Source organism: Ipomoea nil, unplaced genomic scaffold, assembly GCF_001879475.1.
Source record: "Ipomoea nil cultivar Tokyo-kokei standard unplaced genomic scaffold, Asagao_1.1 scaffold3314, whole genome shotgun sequence".
Taxonomy (NCBI): Eukaryota; Viridiplantae; Streptophyta; class Magnoliopsida; order Solanales; family Convolvulaceae; genus Ipomoea; species Ipomoea nil.
Genome location: NW_017619742.1, coordinates 6,581,745 through 6,606,553, shown reverse-complemented (window position 1 = coordinate 6,606,553; position 24,809 = coordinate 6,581,745). Strand labels below are relative to the sequence as shown.

The window sequence follows — 24,809 nt, the reverse complement described above, 5'->3', positions numbered from 1 at the left end:
TCTATTTTTGCATATCTATAAAATAACCATTATGGTTGCCTTCAAAAAAAAAAAGTGTTCGTTTAAAACAGTTTCACGAACATGCTCATTTAAGTGTTTTAAAAAAAAATTAAGATAATACTTTAGTTTAGCTTAATTTTTTAAATTTTAATTATATTTTCCTTACCATTCCTACGATCCAATCCATCTTCTCCTCAGTTCTCATTTAGTTCGCATTTTGAACTTTTGATAAGTTATTCTTCGATGCCTAAAAAAATGGTCCCAAAACCAGAAATATGTGCCTAAAAACCTCTGTTTGTATTCGGTTTGTTAACAGTCTTATATTGAAGTATCATTTTAAGTTAATTTGACAACATACCTATTTTTATGAGTACTACTATTCAGTTTCATTTAATATATATACACAATAAATTCATCATAACAACTATAAATGTGACTGACTTGTTCACGATAACAACAATTGTTTCTTTCAACTATATCTATATTAGACCATGATCCAGAACTATCAACTATATCTATTAGACCATGATCCAGAACTATTTAAACCATGATCCACCATATAACGATCGTATTTAACCATTGTTTCCACCCCTAAGCACAACATAACCTATAATAAGTTAATAACTAGAACGGCACGTACGTTTAAATGGTTTAGTGCTTAAATTCCTAGTGACACAACAAAAATTATAGGATCCCACAAATACAGACAAGAGTGAATATATTTGTTGAGACATCTGTTCCTAAAGATTTTTCAAATGATCCTGATTAACTTAATACAGATTTAACCAGCAAATAGATTGAAGATTTGAGGTTAATACAAGCTTAGTACAATCGGCTAAACCAGCTATGTTTCATTAAAGGGTACAGTAATGACAGGATGATTAAAGCAGAGAGTTGCCAAAGGCCACTAGTATCTCTGAAAATAATTGATTCAACCATTTAATAGTACAGACCAACAAAAGCCAAAAAACGCCAGCAGTTTGCTCCCCTTTCATTCTGCATCATTCAAGAAAACCTTGGGGCGCTATTGGAGAGGATGCCAGCCAACTTCTCTAGGATGGCACTGCATAAAATTAGTTACACGATGAGTACAATGATAATGCTTCGTGATGTAATATATCTTAAACTGGTTTGCTAGAACATTATCATTGACTTTTACAATCCTTTATCAATGTTAGATCTAACATAACAGTACGAAATGTTCAAACAGTCCAATAAAGGAAGATATTTGGAAAACCTAAACAAGCAAAAGGGAGAGATCATACTATATGTGGATGTGTCAATCTGCTCAGGAAGCTCTTTGATATCGACTTCAAATCTTTCTTGAACCTATAAAGTTGAAATTTTATATTAGAATCGTGAAAAACTTGGAGACAATACATCACGATACTCAATTAAAGTACCTGGTTGAGTACATCTGAATCTGATGAAGAAGAAACAAATGTAATTGCAAGACCTTTGGTGCCAAACCTTCCAGCTCTACCAACCTATCATTTTTTTCACAACGAAAAAGAAAAAAAAAATAATGATAAGTTATCTAGATTTACATTTTAATAGGAGTTTTACATAAAAAGAAGTAGATAATGGAAGACATTGCATACTCTATGAAGGTACGTATCAGCAGAATCAGGCATGTCATAGTTAATGACAATGTTAACCCGTTCAATATCAATGCCCCTGCCAACCAAATCAGTTGCCACAAGAATCCTCTTATGCCCCTCCTTGAAACCCTTGTAGCGTGTCAATCTGCAAAGGGAAATTTGAATTTTAAAAAACAAAAAAAGGAAGTCCAGTTTTTCTCCATCATAAAATCAGGATAATTGCTGCACAAGTGCATCTGCTCTCTCCACCAACAAGAAAATTAGGGCATTTGAAAACATAGCCCTTAAACTTTCCACAATGGTATTACACTAGTATCAAAACAAAGAGGCAGATTCTTCAGTTCAGCCTTTTAAATCCTAGTCCAGAAGTTGCACTGACCTCTCCTCCTGGGACATCCCAGAGTGGATGCAGATAGATGGAAAGTTACACTCAACAAGTAACTTGTTCAGCTCAGCCGCTCTAGTCACACTCTTGACAAAGATAACTACTTGATTGAAATCCAAAGCATCAAGCAAGTCGTTCAGCTTCCGATTTTTCTCCATTTCTGTCAATTTGATGTAGTGCTGCCAAAAATAATAGGAAAAAAAATAATATAAACACAGATACCAAACTAAAACGCAAAAACTATGTAAACACCAAATGTTTACCTGTACAAGTCCATGAAGAGTCAATTTGGCCTCATCGTCAACATAAATCTCCATTGGCTGAAAGGAATAAACGTCATAGTAAAGCATATTAGGAGCTTCATGTATCTAATGGAACCCAGTAGGAAATGAACGATGGATGAACATCCGTTTTGAGGTTCTTGTTCATCTGAGGAATTACTCCGTGCATATGGCTTTAAATCACACCAACACTTATTGTTTGTTGCTCAAAGCGATACCACACAGCTTACAAAGACTCCGGGTAAGACACTTGACAACAACACATACACTACCTATTTACCTAATAACCCCAACCCACTAAAATCTTGGCTCGAACATCCCCCCAATTTGATACTTCACGCCTCATTTCTCCAAGGGAAAAAAAATAAAAAAATAAAAAGTAAACAGATGAAAACAAAGACCGATGACATAAACAGTGGGACCCAAAAGCTTAGTTGCAGAAGCAAATTGTATCCCCAAATGCCCATAATGGATGGTGGTTTCTGTCCTCGTTAAATCCAATCTACAATTTCAAGTTGGATTGATGTTGAATTGATAAAGTTAGGCAAGTAGCGCCTGCACAAAGCTGAAATTATGGAAAAAACGGCAGACGTCTAAATTCAAGAAGAATTGGCCACAGGACATTACATCTTGCATAAACTTCTTGCAAACTGGACGAATCTCCTTGCTGAGAGTTGCTGAGAACATCATCACCTGTTTGTCATGAGGAGTCATCTTGAAAATCTCCTGAACATCTCTTCTCATGTCTGTAATAAAACATGTAACCACAAAGAATCAGAAAAATATCACGAGTCAAAAGAACGTTGTCAAAAAATGGAAAACCAGACATAAGAGCAGAAAACACCACTGTGCCATACCAAGTGAATCAAGCATCTTATCACATTCATCAAGTATAAAATGCCTCACATTCATCAAGGAAAGATGCTTTTCCCTTGATAATGCAAGAATTCTTCCAGGAGTTCCAACAACAATGTGAGGGCATTCATTCTTTAGAAGATCCTTGTGAATTGTTATGTTAACACCACCATAAAAAACAGCAACCTTGATATCAGGCAAATATGTGCTGAACCTCTCAAATTCATGACAGATCTGCAGAACAATCAAAAGAAATAATCAAATTACTTGATATCACAAATAAGCAAGCTTTTAACTCCAACTCAAAGCAATGTATAAAGACATGCCTGATAAGCTAATTCTCTGGTATGACATAGAACTAGGGCAGCAACTTGACCAGCAACGGGTTCAATCTGTTGCAAAGTTGATAGAACAAATACTGCAGTTTTCCCCATTCCAGATTTGGCTTGGCAAATTACATCCATACCCAAAATAGCTTGGGGAATGCATTCATGTTGCACTGAAGAGCCAAATAGAACGGAGCCAAGGAAGCCTCAGTTTCAGTTAAAAAAGTTTACCATTGTACGTCTCCAAAGTAGTAGTGATAATAATTATTTACCTGAAAACAAAAGGCATAAAATAGTAAAGAACAGCTGTAAATAGTAAAGTGCCCATAGTAATTCTAACATAAAAGATTCACAAACCTAATCATATACACTGTCAGAAAGTCTAATTAATAAAAAGTGTAGCATGTATGGTAAAAGAGCCAACTTATTCAAACATCTTAGAATTATATATTTTAATATTGCATACTAATAAAAGAAAACAGTAATATACTCAACCATATTCTAAAACTATATAGTGTATTCCCTCAACCAATGTAAATATCAGGGAATGTTTGAATATTTGAAGACAAACCAATTTCAGTTCAATAGCAACAATCAACAGACTAATGTTGTAGTTTCCAAAAGGTGGCATGCAACAAAATCATTCATTCACCAAATATCAGTACCTTCCAAAGGTGTTTTAGAGGTAACACTGTTTATACTTTATAAACAATATTCTTCCCTTCTTATATTGTTTGGTGATGTTCCATAGGATTATATGTTTATATTGTATCTATACAGTGCAATTGCAAGGGCAAATACAAATAAAACTCCACTCACTTAAAAAACACGTGCTTTAGTAATGTACTAGAAAACTAAGGATAAACACCAAAAATGACAAGGCAGCACATCTAAATAAAATGGGCATTAACTGAGTTTAACCATAACAAGAGAATTTAGCTGTTAAGGTGAACTAAAAGTTTGAAACATAGGCCAGATGAGGTTATTATAACAATCAAAACACAATTTTAAGTAGAATATCAAAAGTTAAATGGACTTGCCTTCAGATGGATGCTCAAACCCTGAATCCACAATGGCTCGCAGTAGCTCTGGCTTTAGTAGAAAATCTCTGAAACCGGAGCTGTGAATTCCAATATATCCCCTGCAATTCAAATAACCATTGATTAGTGCAGAGCAATTAAACATGAAACTTGAACAAAAATTAAAAATAAAGACCATCACTTTAAACTATCATGTATAGTGAACATCCTAAATGCTAAACCAGTATATATAATTCCAAGGGATTTACGTCTTTGTCTTTTGCTTTGTCTGGACTATAAACATAAATGGTAAAGATAGGTACACAGCACTTTAACTCTTTCAAAAATTATTTATTTAACCCAAAAAAAAAAAAAAAAAAAAAAAAACTGTATAAACAGGGTACAATATAGACATACAGTACTACCTTACAGTGATACATTTAGTGAAACAAATTCAATAAAATTCCAGATTTAAAATGTTTATATAAAATAAGAAAACAAATCTATACAAATACAATGAAATTTCGGTAGTATACATTAAAATAAGAAAACAAATTTATACAAATATATAAATTCTATCAGCTTAAAGAAATATTTTTTAAAATTAACTTTCAGATTTAGAACTATAAAACTTCATTCCCCAACACAACAAATAACAGATCAAACGGTAAACAGAAAGTTGAGATCAAGGTGAAGCTCACTTCTTGGCGGACTCGCCGTTGACTTTAGCGGCTACGGAATCGGGGGCTTTTTCGTCTTCTTCCTCGTAGTCGAGAAGCTCCTCCTCGTAAGCGTCGTTCTCCTTGTTTTCTCCCATTTGCTGCTTATTCTACATACCAAAGCACAGATCGAAGCAACACAAGATTGAGAACACCAAAATCTGAGCGTGAAGAGTCTTCAAGTATATATAATAAATGAATTAAGCAAATAGAACTTTTATGAATACGAGCTATAAAAGAAAAACCAACAAGAAACCTTTGATTTTTATTCTTACCTAGTCAAATCTGACGATGAACACGAGCTATGCTTTCTGAAAAGAACTGGGGTTAGGGTTTGGATTCTGCAGAGAAAAATGTTAGGAAAATTCGGATAACATAAAAATGGTTGACACTGACGGAAATAGGGTTTCGCGAGCCCAGAGGAGGAGCCGATCAGGTACAATTTGACAATTTTGTCCCTAAGAGACTGCCAAATTACATATGAGCCGCCGACTATAGTCTCTTTTAGTTTTCTTGTTTTTTTCGAATAAGTCAGATAAGTTATTTAATTTATAAAGTTTTTAAAAAAACTCATTCAATTTTTATAAAAATTGCAATTAAGCTATCAAACTCTAAATAAGTCATTAAATTTGAAAAAATGATGCAATTAGACTCTTTTTATCTTCTTTAGCGGTTTAACAATAGGTTATTGCTGATTTTAGTGGTCACTGTGATTCCATTTCCGAACTAACAATTCACAATTTTAAAAAATGGCGAACTCAAAGTTCGGATTTGAAAGGTTGGTTCAAATCAAATTTTTTTAATAAATTATATTTTCTATTTTTAAAATAGTCCAAATTCAACAACTTTTAAAATAAATTTGTAATTCTAGAATTATTATTTTAAAAAAAAAAAGTTATATCAAATATTTAAATGTTAAAGTTAAACTAAAATAAATAAATAAAAATTTGAACTTGCACTTAATTTTACCAAGATACGTAGGTAACTTATAATATTGATAAAATTAAATGTAAGTCTAAAATTATTTTTATTTTTTAGTTTAACTTAAAGTTTAAATATCTTATATAACTGTTTTTTTTATTTCAAAATGAAAAATTGTTTAAAAAATAATTTTTAAATTTAGACTATTTAAAAAAAAAAACGATTTGAACCAATTTATTCGTCATTTTCCAAAATCGAGAATCACCGGTTATGAATCTGAACAGTGATCACCTTAATTCAATTATTCTTCCAAAAGGTTGAACCCCAACCTTAAGGGACCCTAAGTCAATTATAAGTCTATAATGTGTTGTTAACCTACTATAAGAAGTAAAAAATAAATGATTTGATTGCATCATTCTTTCAAGTTCAATGGCTTATTTGGAGCTTTTTAGAGTTTGATGGTTTAATTGCACTTTTCATAAAAGTTAAATGTCTTATTTGGCCCTTATCCTTTTATATATATATATATATATATATATATATATATATATATATATATATATATATATATATAAATGTTAAAATTGACCCTCTGAGTAAGTATATCAATCATTATTGTGTGGACCATGGTTCACACAAGTTGTATGAACCATATTTTGTCTACTGTAAAATAATGTACATTCAGTACAAAAATAATGTACATTGTATTCAGGGAATGTACATTATTTTATTCTGAGTGTACATTATATTGTATAATGTACATTCAGTACAAAAATAATGTAAATTTAGTATATTAAAAATGTACTTTTTGTTATGGTCCACATAATATTGTGTGGACCATGATCCACACAATAATTTGCCGTATGTATATAGTATAATCGAGCCCCATAAGTATAAAAAAGGCAGAAGGGTCAAATAAACCCAATGTACTAACATTCGTTGTTCATATAGCACTATGAATTAAAATATGGTCCATCTAGGTCATTACACTCTCAATTATTTTTCATCTAGCATTTTTAGCAAGTTTATAACAAGTAACCAATCTAATTTGCTTACATGGAAAAATAAAATAAAAACAAAATGCTGGCATGTTATTTTTTTCATTTAACTTTATGTTTTTGTCACTTTTTCGATAGAAAATTCAATTTTTTTTACGTATTTCCAGATTATGTTGATTTCTTTTACGAATTTTTCAAAAAAAAAATTGTGAATCTATTTTTCCCGTCAGGTGTGAAATAAGTACGTTACCGCTTTTGTCGTTTTTGAACCCATAAAATAAAAACAAAATGATGGCATGTTAATAATAATAATAATAATAATAATAATAATAATAATAATAATAATAATAATAATAATAATAATAATAATAATAGTAATAGTAATAATAATAATATAATAATAATAATATTATTATTATAATCAATACGAAATTAATTATATGAAAAGGATAAATAATTATTTAGATAAGTGCTGATATATTTTCTTTTTTGGTAATATATTTTCATTATTTAGCGAGTATAATAATTTTTTTTTGAATGCTATTGACTCTATTACAATAGCATAAAGAGCCAATAACGCATCCACTGAGACTCAAAATCACAACCTCCCATATGGGAGTCTAACCTAGATGTCATCTAAGCACAAGGTACTTGGCATTTAGCCAGCATAATGAGCGATATAAAAACAGTAATTATATGGAAAGGATTGCCACTAATTATGGAGAGGATTGTCAGTCAGCGCAATTGTGACAACCCAAGATTTAATTTTCTAAATTCGGTTTTAAGAAATTTTAAAATAGTCATTTTTCACTCTATCAAAATTTTATGATGAAAATGGTGTATGAATTAATTATTTTGAGTTACGTTTTAAATAAATTCAACACCGGGACTTATTCTATTTCTAAAATCCTAAATTCTCGGATACATTGCGTACCAAGTTTTGACCCAAAAGTCAATCTGAGTGAAACTGGGAGAAATCTGAGAAACCTAAACCAAGTGGTTATTTAGAAAGTATTTTTGGAAAAATGTATTTTGACCTTCAACCTATTTAGAAACACTTTTCTAGACTTTGGTTCATGTTGCATGGTGGACCACAAGCTTCCAATGCATTTGCCTGAAATTTTACAGCACGTTTGGTTCACGGAATGAATTTTGAGGTAATGGGAATGCTATTCCATATGATGAATAGACAAGGAATAGAATAGGAATTATATTCTATTGTTTGGTTCGCGGAAAGAATAGACTTTAGGAATTATATTACAGTTTTTGGTTGATTTAATGAATAGAAATGAAATATGTTTTAAAAGACATAAATACCCTTATAAAAATATGTGATGGTGGCGATGGCGATGGTGGTGGTGGTGGCGGTGGTGGTGGTGGTGCTAGGGGTGGTAGTGGTGGTGGTGGTGGCGGTGGCAGTGAGGGGGGGGGGGGGGGGGGGGGGGGGGGGGGGGGGGCGACGGTGGTGGTGGTGACGGTGACGGTTGTGGCACTGGTGGTGGGGCGGCAACGGTTGTGGCGGCGGCGGTGGTGGTGGTGGCGGCGGTGATGGTAGTGGTGGCGCTGGTGGTGTTGGGGTGGTAGTGGTGGTGGTGGCGGTGGTAGTGGTTGGGGCGGCGATGGTGGTGGTGGCGGCGGTGGTGGTGGTGGCGGCGGCGGCGATGGTGGTGGTGGTGATGGTAGTGGTGGCGGTGGTGGTGCTGGCGTGGTAGTGGTGGTGGTGGTGGCGGTGGCAATGGTGGGGGCGACGATGGTGGTGGTGGCTGCGACGGCGATGGTGGTGGTGGTGGTGGCAGCGACGATGGTGGTGGCAGCGACGGCGGTGGTGAAATAGGATAAATTTATATATATGATAGAAAAACTTAGGTTAAAGAAAGGGGTAAAAAAAAAAATAGATTCTAAAATCTATTCCTGAGCGTTCAGTAATAGGCTAATACCAAGGGGGCCCTAGTAATAGCTATTATCTTATTTGAGGTAATAGGCTATTACCAGGAATATTATTCCTGGTAATACAAATGGTTACCAAACAAAGGAATAGGCCTATTACTGGGAATGTTATGCCATTCCCGGCCTATTCTGTGAACCAAACGGGCCATTAGAGAATCAACCAAATTACCATTTTGCCCTCCACCAATCATTGTTGATCTTTCTAGGGTTTTAAGCCACTATAAAATGAATAGTTATTAGACATTTTCCTCTTGATTCCATCCCTGTCTTCCCCACCAAGAGCTCTGCAAGAACACAAAGAAAAACACATTAAGTTTCTAGGCATATTCTCATCCATTCATCCATTTTCCATCTAGCTTCCATTCATTAGCTTTCCATCTCTGAGATTCTTGTTCTTAAGGGTTGTTGTGTGGATTGTTTGAGGTATTTAGGTGGTAAAGGGGGTAGTGGCTGACTTGGGAAGAAGGAAGAATCCCAACAAGAAGAAGATGCAACAAAGGTATAACCCATGGACTCCCAACTAGCTTTATTTTGACTCTGTGAAGTCTAGATTGAAGTGTAAATGCTTAGAAAGGCTAGATTATTGTTGTTGTTGAGCTAATAGTGAGCTATTATTGATCTATGATTGTGTTGTTGAGAATTTAGGAGTGTTGAATTGCTCAAAGTTTGTTGCAGGTGAAGAAGAAACCCTCTGGTGCACACTGTCTGTGCACCAGACAAGCTCACGAAACTAGCCAACGGCCCTAGTCAGGGACCGCTGGCTAGTCCCGTGGAGAGCTGGCCCCTGGGCACGGTTCTCAGCTAGAACCGTTGCCCAAGGCTGCCGCTTGGCGGAGCCAAGTGGCGGGGCTCCTCAAGCCCCGCTACCAAGCTCCGCCAGGCCAAAAAGAAGTTTGGTTGGGCCCTATGTGGCTCAGCTACGTGTGGATCAGATTGGAACTCGTGAGCCCTTGAGGCTCGGACACTCAGGTTCGTTACGACGCACTAGTAGAAGTTGATTTCGTTGATTTTGGAGTTGAAATTCTTGTTTTACAATAGTTTTTGTGTTGATAAATGTAGTTGAAGTATTCTGTAAATGATTTACAGTGAAGAAAGTTGAAGAGTTTGAGCTTAGCTATTTGAATGAAAAGCATGATCATTATTTGTTAAGTTTTGCTTGAAATAACATGTCTAAATATCCATTGTGAGTTATTGAGAATTTTGTCAAGAATATGAGATATTTGGTTTGTACAGTACATGAACTTAGTTGTTTACAGTGAAGTGAAATGCTAGAGCATGAATTTTATTTTTGAGTTTAAAGAGCATGATCAATACTTGTTAAGTATTTGTTAAGAAGTTTTGCTGAGTATTAAGTGATAAGCATGAAGTAGCACTTTGTTGGCTTAAATCACATTGAAAGAGAAGTTAAAGCATTCTTTACAGTAAAGAGCATGTTTAGCATATCATGAACTAAAGTACATTAGTGGCTCTAAGTAAGCCTAAGATCCATTTCAAAAATCTATATCTATTTTAGAAAAATCATTATCTAGTTGCATTGAGAAGTTGCATGATATTTGATTTCCAATTTGTGAGAAAAGAGAATTGTTGAGAAACTATGTGCATGAGATTGCATAAGCAGATTTGTTGCATAAGAAAGAAGTGCATGAGTTATATATATATATATATATATATATATATATATATATATATATATATATATATATATATATATATATATATATATATATGTATCTAGTGTGAGTGATCTGAGGTTTTGGAGGTCCGTTTGGACTATGTCCTTTCAGAAGAAAAGAGAAAGGAAAAAAGTTGAGTAAGAAATGGACATTGTGATCCGATGTGAAGTAACGAGGTTTATATTCCCGAGTTACTAGGTTGGATACTACCCGTCGGGCTTGGAATCCCGGTCAGGGGGTGTGCACATGACAAGTACGATACCTGATTCCACAGAGTTTGATAAAAGAACCAAGAGAGTGGTTCTGTGGGCGAGATGAGTATTAGGCCGACTAGATGCCGAGCCCAGATAGGTTCGTCCACATTATGGTGAAGTTCCTACCTCGCCCACGAGTAAAAGTATAGAAAGAAAGAAAGCGAGTCTATGTGACTCGAGAGAAAGAAGAGAAAAGCGAGTCTGTGTGACTCAAGTGAAAGAAGAGAAAGCGAGTCGTTGTGACTCTAAGAAACCTCCACAGAACAAATATTCCTTGTTACAAAAGAAAGAGTGTATATGTATATCTATCTATACTTATACTAAAGCATCATGTTCATCTTATTGCATGATTATATGAGTTGCACGTGTTGCATGAAAGTATGAGAAGAAGCATGACTTTATATTGTCATTAATTGATTATCTTGATAGAATGAGATTGCTTGTTAAAGTTTAAGTATATCTTTATCCATCAGTTGAGCATGAGTAATGTATTTCGCCATGATAAGTTATATATATGAAACCATGAGTTTGTTGATGAATTAAATGTATGAGAAAGTATGCCTATTTAATGATTAGGTTGCAAGCATCTAGAACTTATTGTTGAGTATGTTTAAGTGTTGTTTAAAGTGATTAAGATTACTTGATCTAAGTGTACGTGGCAAATGTTTTCCAAAAGTATATTCTATAGTACTTTACAGGGTTGAGTGGCGTTATACTTAAATTCGTGTTAACGGGTTGTTTTCTATTTGCTTGTTTGTTAACCCCTTTCAGGTGGGCCCAGTTATTGAGCGCGATCGAGTTAGACTAGCTTAGCTTAGAGAGAGAGTTGTAGTCTAGACTCTTTTCAGTTATATTTGTTAAGACTTGGTTGTTAGATCTGATTAGATGTTTCTGATGGTGTTGAACACCGAGGTTTTATTCCCCAAGATTTGGTTGAAGTTGTTTAAGCTTGACTTTAATTAGAACTTTTTCTTGCCTGTGCAGTCACCATTTGTGGTAATTGTGGTGGTGACACCTCTTGTATTTTTTTTTTTAAAGCAACCATCATGGCATATATTAGAGATAAGCTGAAATAAAATCTGGGGGGGGGGGGTGGGTGGGTAGGGGGACAGAGTCCCAGTACATAGCAGTAGTTTGATCAAAAGTAGTAGAAGCTAAACTATGAGCTATAACATTCTGAGTTCTAGGGATAAACTTAATAGACCAGAAATCAAAATACGACATGGTAGTTTTGCAGGCATCAACAGCATAACCAATGTAGGATCGAAATGGCGTAGATGCGGAAGATAGATAATTCTTGATCATTTGACAGTCCGTGTGTAGTTCAATTGACCGTTTTCCACGGTTCCGTAGCCACGACAGAACTTCGTTACACGCAAATGCCTTGGCCATTAACGGAGAGAAGCAACTTGGAAGTTTGGTATTGTAGGCCGAGATGTAGTTCCCCCCACCATCCAGAAGGACCGCTCCCATGGTTGCCAAACCGAACGCATGGTGAAATCCGGCATCCACTCGGCAGATCCTCGGCATCTGGGCAATGTTTTCTGCCGTCGGCGGCATGGGTCCTGGTGGCACAGCAGCAGTAACAGCGCCGGAGGCCGTACTGTTCTCGGGCAGGTGCGGCAAGCCCGTTGTAGAATGCACCTTGCGCCATGCATGCATAGATGCTGCCGCGACGGCTATTATTCTTCTTGGCATAGGGAGGCAGCCTCCCACACCGCTCCGTTCCTTGCATTCCAGAGATGGTAGAGAATCGCAGCTGCGTACATAACTCCAATAGTGTCTAGAGTTTTCAATAGTTCACTAAACCATTCATGAAAAACATTCGTTACAATAGTGGAAATTGTAAGGTTGGATTGATTCCAAATTGATTTCGCATATTCACACAGAACTAATGAATGCATTGTGTCCTCATGTAGGACTCCACACATGACACACATCGGGTTAACCTCCACCCTCCTTATAAGTAAATTTTTCGTAGTGGAAAGGATGTCACTTATTGCTCTCCATAAAAAGGTCTTCCATTTTGGGGGAATTTTTAATCTCCATAGGGCAAGCCAATTATCAAAATCTCCTTCCTATTGGAATAATTTCCAACAATGAGCTTATAGTCACTTTTAACCGAATAGCAACCCTTGGGATCCCCATGCCAATACCAGGTGTCTTCATATGTCGGGGAGATAGGTATCTTTAGAATGTGAGGCACATCAATAGGAAGGAATATATCATTCAGAATAGATTGATCCCACGAGCCAGTATCCGGATCAATCAAGCCAATTACTTTTGCCTCTGCCAACTGCGGGGGCATCTCAGTGTGTATCATAGGGTCTTGATCCTGGTGCCAGGGATCCTGCCAGATATTGGTAGACACCCTGTTTCCAATTCTTCGTCTTACACCGCTGCAAACCAAATCTTTAGCTGCCTAATGCTACGCCAACAAAAACTGGGGTTGTTTCCTAGGCATGCTTCAGAAAGCATTGTCCTAGGATAGTACCGTGCCTTATAGACCAGTGCGACCATAGACTCAGTCTTAGTAAGAAGGCGTCATGCATGCTTTCCCAGCATAGCTAAATTAAAGGCCCTGAGATCCTTAAAACCCAGTCCACCATGCTTCTTAGGGATACATAATCTATCTCACGCCTTCCAGTGTATACCACGGTCCGTGCCTGATCCCCACCAGTAACGATTCATAGTTCGCTCAATAGCTGTGCAAATAGAAATTGGTAACAGAAAAACACTCATTGAAAAAGTAGGCATTGAGCCACACTTTTTAATAGTATTTCCTTACCTGCCTGAGATAGCAATTTCTTATTCTAGGACCCAATTCGTTGCCTAATCTTATCTTCAATATATGCAAAGGCTGTTTTTTTATTTCTTCCAACAAAATATGGCAGTCCCAAATATTTACCAAAATTAGGTGTCTGCGCCACCTCATCCCTGCTTACCACACTAGTATTCTTATTGTAGCATATACTTGATTTATGATAGTTCACAACTTGGCCAGATAGCTTCTCATATATAGATAAACAATTTTTAGTCTCCCCGGCCTCCTGAGTATTAGCTTTTAAAATAAGAGGCTATCGTCTGCAAAAAATAGGTGAGAGATAGGGGGCACCCCTAGCAACCCTGCAACCATGTATAGAGCCATTAGTTTCAGCCTACTGTAATAACATAGAGATACCTTATGCACAAATAATAAATAGATAAGGCGATAGGGGATCTCCTTATCTCAATCCTCTGGATGGCGTCAAAGGTACACTGCGGGTGCCATTTACCAAGAAACTGTAGGACACGGTGGTTACACACAGCATGATGAGATCCACCCATCTGCTAACAAAACCCATAGCATTCAGCATATTCTGCAGAAAGGGCCATTCCATGCGGTCATAAGCCTTGGCCATATCTAACTTGAGGGCACCCCATCCAACCACTCCATGCTTCCTATTTAGATAATGACCCACCTCCGAAGCTAACAAGATGTTATCAGTAATTAATCTATCCGGTATAAAGGCACTTTGTGAGCCAGATATAATTCCCTCCATTAATGACTTCATTATGTTAGTAATCATCTTGGCCATAACTCTATACAACACATTACTCAGAGCTATAGGCCGGAGGTCAGTGACATGCTCAGGCAAATTCTTTTTAGGGATCAAGATATATAATATTAGTATCATTCAGCCCCTCCGGGAACAAACGAGAATTTAAGCAATTTAGCACAAACACCGTAATATCCCCTACCACATCCCAGAAATGCTGATAAAAGCCCGAATTCATACCATCCGGCCCCGGGGCTTTATTAGGAAACATTGAGAACAAAGCATTCTTTACCTCCTCACTATCAAACGGCTGGAGTAAGGAATCATTATGTGACTGGGTAACCCTTGACATAATATTATCAAAGAAAGTATCACCACCATCAGGGTGGCTAGAGCAGAAAATACCATCAAAGTAGTGCATAATAAGATCACGCATGGCCTGCCCCTCCACCCAATCCCACAGTCATTCATTAGTCTAGAAATAGTATTCTTCTTTTTACGGTGAGAAGCATACATGTGGAAGAATTTGGTGTTGGCGTCAGCACCTTTGAGCCAGTGTTGTTTGGCCATCTGCCTCCAATAGACATCCTCCTGGTTTTCAAGTCTGGTCAATTGCTCCTCCAGGCATTGGAACTCAAACAGGGAAGCTGGGTCACTGCGCCCTCTGAAATGGAGCTGCTCTTTACGGAGGTTCATAATCTGCTCCCCAAACTTATGAAAACGGTCACAACTCTGAATGCCCCCACCTCTGCCATCCAACCATGACTCCTCTACCACAACCCTACACCCTTCATAATGCAGCCAGGACATCTCAAAACGAAAGCCTCTCCCTGCGCCGGCACCCCCTGGCTGTGTATTCCTAGAAAAAGAGCCGAGTAGTCAGATGTTCGGGTTAATAAATTACACACTCATGCCCCGTGAATAACCATCCGCCAACTCTCCGTAGCTAGAACCTTATCTAGCCTTTCCTCAATCCAATCCACCGTGCCTTTCCCTTTTTCCCATGTAAAAGGGTAACCGTCCATTGGCATCTGAGACAGTCCATAGTCTTCTATAGCGTCCCCAAAGCCGCGTAGGAGGCTGTTTGGATGTGGATTACCCCCTCTTTTTTCATGCTGATAGAGGAGGTCATTAAAATCACCTACCACCACCCACGGTAGGTCTGATCTATCTGCCAATGACTTAATCAAGTCCTACGACTCTTGACGTCTACCTCGCTGTGGGAAGCTATAAAAGCAAGTCATACGCCATTTAGGGAGATTAGGCATGCTTACTTCTATATCAACGTGAGTCCTAGAGTAGCTCATGAGTCGTGCTGTATTATTTCTCTTCCACAATAATGCCATGCCACCACTCAAACCAACGCAATCAACATAAAATAAACCATCAAACCCAAGCTTAACACGAACACGCTCAGCATGCGTCTGTCCTACCTTGGTTTCCATCAAAAAAATAAAATCAGGTTTCTTACGGGACGCCAGATCCACAACTTCACGAACTGTTCGTGGATTGCCCAAGCCACGACAGTTCCAACTGAGGGTACTCATTGGGTTGGGCGGGCCTAGTAACCAGAACCCGCCGGATGCAAGTTTTTTGAAACATCTGTCATTGCCACATCGCGTTCCTCAGACCCCGGCGTCCTAGCCGCCCCTCCATTCTCCTGTCTACGCTTAGACGCTGCCACCACTACCCGATCCTCATCACCGCCCCCCAAACCCGACGCCACCGCCGCAACATGCAACTGTGTCGCCCCCTACTTCCTAGCGGCAACCCCCTTACCGGACTACCCGACTGAAATTATCCACGACTCACCAATCTCCCTCGGACCACGACGACCCCCGGCATTTCGGAGCTCTGCACCATATGGATACTGGTCGACCGGCAGCAGCGAATTACGAGTGTAACACCCCTTAATTTTGAGATATTTAAAACTTATAAAATAAAGGTGAATCTAACATTTAGATCCCAAATAGAGCATAAACTATCCATAAGAGCCGGGGTGCTATGCCACACCTAGGTTTGAGAACCTAGATGCACATGCTAAACTAACCAAGCATAATTAATTCGTAAATCAATATTCAAATACAACCCAAGGCACGCAGGCCAACTACTGTGCTAAGGCTATAGAAGCTAAGTCCAAGGTTTTGACTAGCGCGCTCCATAGCTAATGCTCATTACCTGAAAAACATTCGGTATAACAACCATCAGCGAATAATGCTGGTAACCCACTCCAACGCGTTAAGTACAATATAGGTAGATATAAGAAACTCATTTTGAAACTGGAATACATATATACTTACGAGACTCTAGTTTAAATCCAAGATCAAGACACAAGATACATTAACGGACTCGACAGTATAGAATAATCATAAAGACTAAGATGCATCCTAAGAACGCAACGCAAGGCATAACAGACAGATAAGCATACAAGTAACAGTTAGAGGCAACGAAGGCATTCAAGACAATCAATTAGCAAGTAGTCATCAAAGCACACAATTCATCCTCCAACCTTATACCAAGTTCGAACCTTGTAGCTCCCCTCCGTCCTTATATCAGTTCCAACCTATACCTCCAGGCCACCCTTATATCACCACCCCTTATTCCTCCGGGCAACTACATGCCCCCACCGACAAACCACCTATCAACCACCAACATATCAAGATGGTTCCGCAGTGCCATTCACATGATCCGCACCTCTAGTGCCAATATCAAGGGGTTAGTGCATATAGCTCTAACATGACACCGCAGCACTTATAACCTGACCCATACTCAATGGCAAGCTAGTCGAAGGTGGGTTTGTGCCTTTAGCACAGTAACCGCTATGACCTATACCTTTAGTACAATGACCGGGCACCCCTGCCCCCCTCCTACCCCCCACTGATTCACAGGCAACTTTCGATCCCGAGATCTCTCGTGAAACCCGAAACCATGTCCAGACACATTCAAACATATAACGACAACACCACGTATTCAATTAACGAAAACAAATCAAGAATCATACAAAATACGTTCTAACACGATTCCTAAATATGCCAAGACTCAATATAAATCATATAACGGTTCAAGAGCATCCTGAACCACAGGAATATCAAGAAATCTACATGCAAAGTCCTAAACACAAGTCCTAGGCTAGACTCAACACCCGATCATGCATAAACCCACCCAAATATACCAAGAACACCATAATACAAAATTCACGATATAAACCCTAGGGCTCTAGACATAATTAAAATACAAGATCATACATATAATCAATCACAATATCAAGAACATCAAGATTATCAAATAAGCACAATATAAATCCTATGTAAGGGCTCTATCAAGACTCAATCACAGAATTACACATATGATTTTTAAAGGGGCCAATAAATAAGATATAGCAAGGAAAATAGGTTTTGTCGAGACATGTGTTACCTCTTAGCCCTAATCAATATCTTTGGCTACTAAGGTTCTTCTCTAAGATTTCCCTCCAGTGGATTCCTCTACGTTTGGTGGCAGGGGAATTCCTTTGTAGGTTTCCCCTCGGGAATATCTTGTGTGGTAGAATTAACTGTGGTAGGGTTTCTAAATTCTTCCTAAGTCCCTATATATAGATTTAGGAGTCCTAACTAGGGCCTGAATGATAAAGGTCCACTTTTCCAATTCCTTATAGAATTTAGGACTTGGTTAAGGATAAGGGTTCATGGTCCACCTTGGACCACACTAATTAATTAATGGGGATTCTAGTCTGATTAAATCCTTTTAAATTATATGGTAACAAAATTAATTAAATAATTAATCCGGATACGGAGGCCGTAACACGGGGTGTTACAACGGGCCTTGAGACAGTACTTATACGCATGCCCTAATAAACCACAGAAAAAACAATACGTATGTAGTCTCTCATATTTGAACGTAATCCAATAGGTGGCCCGATCCCTCTTCATTAACTTCATCTGGCGTTTTAATGGTTTATCAACCGGGATCGTGACCCGAATCCGGTAGAATGCGCGCCAAGGAGTATCATCAAACCTGTCATCCCTTTTCTGAAAACAGCCCAGGTAATTCCCAACCTGCTCAAGAATCACCGACGAAGTATAGCCTAGCGGGAGATCATGCACTTGAACCCACATGTCAATAGAATCCAAGATAACCTCGCTAGGCATAACCCCTTCCTCAACCTGTTTACATACTAATGTACTTCCATCGAATGCCCAGGGTCCCTCGTTTAGCACAAGATCAATATCTGTTTTGTGGAAGAATACAAATAGGAAGAACATCGGCTGGATTTCAGTTATTTGTATCCCCTTCACAGGCTACCAGACTGACGCCAAGACTTGCCGCATATACTCTATCTTCACCACCTTTTTCGTCAAAAACCGTTCCACCATCATCCATCGCTCCTCCGGCTCGCTTCCAACGCCGCCGACGTCCTGGACTGGTTCGAACGCCGTCGCTTCTTCCTCTTCTTCCAGGACCAAGTCGGTCCAACTCTTCGTGATTCCCTCCACTGCTTCCATCGTCGACGAAGACGCCATGCAGAGAGAGACGACCGTAACCACTGTGGAGAGACAAAGAGAGATGAAACCCTAGGATAGAGGAGAGAGCTCTAGGATTCTAGAGAGAGATTTTTATGAACTATCTAACCCCCTACGTACTTAAAAATAAGATTCATCTTGTAGTTTGACTGTTAAGCTTTTAATGCTATCTTAATATTGTTTAGTATCCTTTTTAGTTTAGTCTTGAAATTAAGGTTTAAGAAATTGGGATGTTACAACAATATTAGTCAAATAAAAATTGGAGCGTAATCAATAGGTAAATAATGACATATTAATTGGATTGCCAGCAACCACAATAGCGTAATGAATACGTAAATAATTATTTAGATTAGTTTAACAAAAATATCCCTAAATTTTAACTAAAATATTTTGGAAGGAAAAATATTTTGACCATCATTTTGCTTTAATATATATATATATATATATATATATATATATATATATATATATATATATATATATATATATATATATATATATATATATATATATATTGGTTCCTGTGAGGTCAGGTCTTTCCGTGCGGTCAGTGCGACATACACCATTAGGTATGTATAAATGCACCATACAGTGTTTGAAAATACACCAGAATGAAATGTCAAAAAATACACCACACAAAAAAAAATACACCACACATAATGGTGTATTTACGAACACTGTGTGATGCATTTATGCATACCTAATGGTGTATGCCGCATTGACCACACGGGAAGACCTGACCTCACAGGAATCTGACCCTATATATATATATATATATATATATATATATATATATATATATATATATATATATATATATATATATATATATATATATATATATATATATATATATATATGATTATATTCAAATACAAACAACCCTTAAAATACAAACGTGTGGATTGATTAAGATCGTTAGATTTTGTATTTGGATGGTAATGATTTATTTAATTATTTATATATATTATTTTTAACCGCACGCATGTTTTTAGGTTAGAGGGGGTATTTTTGAGTTTTTACCATTGCAATTAATAAGGTCAAAGATAGGAATTCGATCAGCAATTAACATTTTGGGGGCCGACAATTCTCTCTCTCTCAACCATCGTTGCCTGTTGATGAAGGCTGCGAATCGAATGGCTGGGAGAATCGTAGGCACCATGTGAACAACAAACAGCACCTGTAACTCTTCTGAGTAAAATTCGTATGGATGTGAACAACAAGAAACACCCCTAACTGTAATTATAACGTGACAATCATATATTGTTAAATAGATCTAATTTGTATGTCTTTGTATACTTCTTTTATTTTTATATGTTTTTAATTGTAGGATGAAATACAAGCACGACATGCAGCTGCAACACAAGAAGCTGAAGGGTCAACTGAGCCACGAAGTATAAACATGTCACAGCTGTATGTGGATGTTGTTAGCGGGGTAAAAGAACAACATATTTATGGCTTAGGGACTAAGACATCCTCATTTATCGGCGAGAATAGTTGTGGTTCATATGCTGGTTCATCAATATTTATTAATATGTTTGGTATTGTTGAAAACGATGTAACATTATACAATCTTTACTTTTGTTATTGTTATTGAGTATGAATGTTTTAATATAATATATTTTACAATTATATTATTGATGTAGTATATTATAAGTTTAATGCAGGTATGCGATATTAATTAGTGGCTAGATTTTTTTTTTAATTTTTATAATTTAGCGACAGAGAAATATTATACTGAATCCATAGCTGAGTATTTAATATAAATATAGAATGGTAATGAAATAATAAACCGTAGCTAAATGGCATAAAATTCAAATAATAAAAATAAACTAGCGACAACATATATCCGTCGCTACATTTTAGCAACGGATGATAGCGACGGACATGTTCGACACTATAATTAGCGACAGATTATTCCGTCGTAGTCCGTTGTAAAGTTCGTCACCAGATCGTCGTGGACCTCGTGGTAGGAATCTAGCAACGGATATTTTGATGGTTTAGCAACGGATATTTTGATGGTTTAGCGACGAATATTTCGTCGTGAAATCTAGCGACGGAAATTTTCGTGATTATTCCCTCGCAAATTTTGACGTCGAAACCGTCGCCGGAAGAAATATAGCGACGGAATATTTTTATTTCGCGACGGAAATAAATCGCGTCGCTAAATTCTAGCGACGCCCATTTTAGCTACGGACAAAATCCGTCGCTAATCCCTTTAGCGACGGATTTCACCCGTTTAGTGACAGAAATGGTCCGTCGCTATTTCCGCATTTTTTTATAATGTATATATATATATATATATATATATATATATATATATATATATATATATATATATATATATATATGTATATATATATATATATGTATATATATATATATATATGTATATATATATATATGTATATATATATATATATATATACACACAGATATATTGATTCTATTTCATTTTTTAAGTAAAATCTTCCTTAAAGATCTACTATACTAATAAGAGCCCAAGAGAGTTAGGCATATAATGGGTAGAAAAAATGGCAGTTAAATTTTTTAATCAAATTAATGGCTCAGATTAACCAGATTTTAATTTTTTTTCCTTAACAACACGTTTGGTTCACAGAATGAATTTTGAGGTAATAGGAATGCTATTCCATGAGGAATGGAATAGGCAGGGAATAGAATATGAATTATATTCTATTGTTTGGTTCGCGGAAGGAATAAACTTTAGGAATTATATTACAGTGTTTGGTTGGTTTAAGGAATACAATGAAATATATTTCAAAACACATAAATACCCTTATAAAAATATGTGATGGTGTTGGTGTTGGTGTTGGTGTTGGTGGCGGCGGTGGTGGTGGTGGTTGCGGTGGCGGTGGCGACGTTAGTGGTAGTGGTAGCAGTGGCAGTGGTGGTTGTGGTGGCGGTGGTGGCAGTGGAGGTGGTGGTGGCGGCGGTGGTAGCAGTGCCACCGGTGGTTGTGGTGACGGTGGCGGTGGCGATGGTGGTGGTGGTGGTGGCGGTGGTGGGGTGGTGGTGGAGACGGCGGCAGTAGTGGCGGTGGTAGGGTATTTTCGGTATTATAGTACTAAAGTTATTTCCAAATACTTGGGAATAGCTAATACCAGGGGGTCCCCTAGGAATGGCTATTCTCCATGCAAAGGGAATAGCTCATTCCTGGGAATGCTATTACCTTGAATAAAATGACAAAACAAAGAATGGAATATGTCTATTCCCGGGAACGATATTCCATTCCCGACCTATTCCATGAACCAAACACGCCATAAGATTTCCTAATTTATCCTTAATAAATATGATTATTCGTTAACTTTTCCGTTAAATATTATCTTTTCCGTTAATTTCTTTTAGTTCACCGTTAACTTACTCATTGATTTCAATAAGAAAGGTCTTAGGTTCGAACCTCATCCCAATCAAAGTTGACATAATTTAGTAGCTACAGCAAAAAATAATATTTAACCAATCAATAAATTAATGAAGAGAAATAATTTTATTAGTTATATTGTCTTTATTTTTCTCCAATGTAAAAATTCTTTACATTCAAATTCATCAATTGAATAAATTAATGAAGAGAAATAATTTTATTGCACTATACTACATACACATGCAGTATGCTATATATATATATATATATATATATATATATATATATATATATATATATATATATATATATATATATATATATATATATATATATATAATTTTAATTTTTGAAATTATAATTTATATTCTAAAAATGTTATTATTAAAATTTAAAATTATTTAACATTTTATCTAGAAGTTGACGGGGAGTGGGGAATCCCCGTTCCCGCCTAATTTCCCGTGGGACGGGGATGAGGAATATTTCCAATTTTCCGTCGGGGATGGGGACGGGGACGGGGACGGGGATGGGGATGAGGTAGCGGGGACGGGGACGGGGAGTATACTCCTCACCCCGCCCCGCCCCGTTGCCATCCCTATAACTAATAGCCTAGTCAAACAAGACTTATTCTAATACATGATATGACTAGACTTAGGATTACAAATAATAACATTACTAACATTTATTGACAAAAAGAATATTCAAATCACACAACAAATTGAAATAGAAAATTATCTCGCAATATCTTTGTTTGGAAATCAGCAGTTAGCTATTCAATATTAGTATATATTTAATATTTTATGCCATAATTTTTATTTGCTCTCCCTTTTGTCCCGTATTTGGTTTCAACCATACCAATACAATTATTTTATTGACAATTATAATCAATCTTGACTATATTATCTTGCATTTGTAAACTTAGAATTGTCTATTTAAATACGCAAATTTAACATTCAATTATCTATGCATGAACAATTCTAATATAATCTTGCATTAATATACTTTAAAGTACTTATTTTAAAAAAAATATTGGGCATTATCCCAATCGCGCAATGCGCGTAAAAAACTAGTTAATAGTAAAATAAAGCTAACTTATTAATAACCGATTCTATTACATTTTTTACGCAGAATTTTTCTTAAAGATTAATAGTAAAATAAGGCTAAATTATTAATAACCAATTCTATTCTATTTTTTTATGCAAAATCTTCCCTAAAAGATTAATAGTAAATATCTTAATGGTTCTTTTCCTTATACTGCTTATTGATTCTTTTCCATTTTTCAGAGTGTAGAAAAAATTCACATGACTAACATTTCCTTCCATTCATTTCCATTTTTCCATATTATTATTAATTTCATTTCCAATATTATTCTATATTATTTTGGCGTACGGCTTCCTTCCATTCATTTTCATTTTTCCATATTATTATTAATTGTTTAGGCGAGAACTTGTAAAGGAGGATATTGTTTTTATTAATTAATATAGAATATAGATTACCAATTAAAATTAAAGTTTTTATTATACTTGAACAATAATATTTTTAATTATTATTTGAAGATTTTGTAAAATAATAAGTAAAATTGTACTACGGATAGGAAAATATATGTACTTTAATTTTAATTTAAATTATTAATAATGAATTCTATTTCATTTTTTAACAAAATCTTCCTTAAAGATTAATAGTAAAATAAAGCTAAATTATTAATAACCAATTATATTATATTTTTTTTTACGCAGAATTTTTCTTAAAGATTAATAGTAAAATAAAGCTAAATTATTAATAACCGATTCTATTACATTTTTTTAAGCAGAATTTTTTTTTAAAGATTAATAGTAAAATAAGGCTAAATTATTAATAACCAATTCTATTCTATTTTTTACGCAAAATCTTCCGTAAAAGATTAATAGTAAAATATCTTAATGGTTCTTTTCCTTATACTGCTTATTGATTCTTTTTCATTTTTCAAAGTGTAGAAAACATTCACATGGCTAATATTTTCTTTCATTATTTTCCATATTTCCATATTATTATTAATTTTCTTTCCAATATTATTATTAATTGTTTGGGCATGCGCTTCCTTCCATTCTTTTTCATTTTTCATTCTATTATTAATTGTTTAGGCGGGAACTTGTATAGGAGGCAGGGACGGAGCCAAAGGGGGGGGGGGGGGGGGGACAGGAGGTCAACTTCCCCCCCCCCCCCCCCCCCCCTCACCCAACCCCCATCCCATATATAATTTTTGTATGTATATAGAGTATATGTGTTAGTATTAGTAAAATAAAACTATTAAATGTCAACAAGGGTTGATTTAGATGAGTTGGTTGAATACATATTGATTTATGCTAAAGGATAGGGGTTTGAATCTTGGCATTGCTATATTTTTAATAGTTGGCTT

The 24,809-nt window shown here is 36.3% G+C and overlaps 1 protein-coding gene across 3 annotated transcripts; it reads right to left on the bottom strand.

Annotated features, from left to right (window-relative positions):
* Positions 1-745: 745 nt before the first annotated feature.
* LOC109169555 (DEAD-box ATP-dependent RNA helicase 56-like) lies at positions 746-5,579 on the bottom strand. 3 transcript variants are annotated; one of them, XM_019318417.1, is made up of 12 exons: positions 5,462-5,579; positions 5,169-5,299; positions 4,489-4,589; positions 3,449-3,621; positions 3,125-3,356; positions 2,895-3,013; positions 2,250-2,306; positions 1,981-2,165; positions 1,602-1,746; positions 1,404-1,487; positions 1,266-1,329; positions 746-1,063 (listed from the first exon to the last, which is right to left on the bottom strand). In XM_019318417.1, the coding sequence occupies exons 2-12, from the start codon at positions 5,282-5,284 to the stop codon at positions 1,053-1,055; spliced, it is 1,287 nt and encodes a 428-aa protein (XP_019173962.1). In that variant the 5' UTR covers positions 5,285-5,299; positions 5,462-5,579; the 3' UTR covers positions 746-1,052. The 3 variants fall into 3 exon arrangements, with proteins under 3 accessions (XP_019173962.1, XP_019173963.1, XP_019173964.1); XM_019318418.1 differs by having other exon boundaries at positions 5,169-5,296; XM_019318419.1 differs by having other exon boundaries at positions 3,449-3,720; positions 5,169-5,296; positions 5,462-5,577.
* Between the last annotated feature and the right edge of the window lie 19,230 nt (positions 5,580-24,809).

What these genes read in the sequence shown, in the direction of transcription:
- LOC109169555 (XM_019318417.1), bottom strand. Translation starts at nt 5,284, where the DNA reads ATGGGAGAAAACAAGGAGAACGACGCTTACGAGGAGGAGCTTCTCGAC. An exon ending in CTCTTCATGGACTTGTACAG is followed by an intron (nt 2,166 to 2,249) that starts GTAAACATTTGG and finishes TATTTTTGGCAG; the next exon opens with CACTACATCAAATTGACAGA. An exon ending in ATTCAGATGTACTCAACCAG is followed by an intron (nt 1,330 to 1,403) that starts GTACTTTAATTG and finishes TCAACTTTATAG; the next exon opens with GTTCAAGAAAGATTTGAAGT.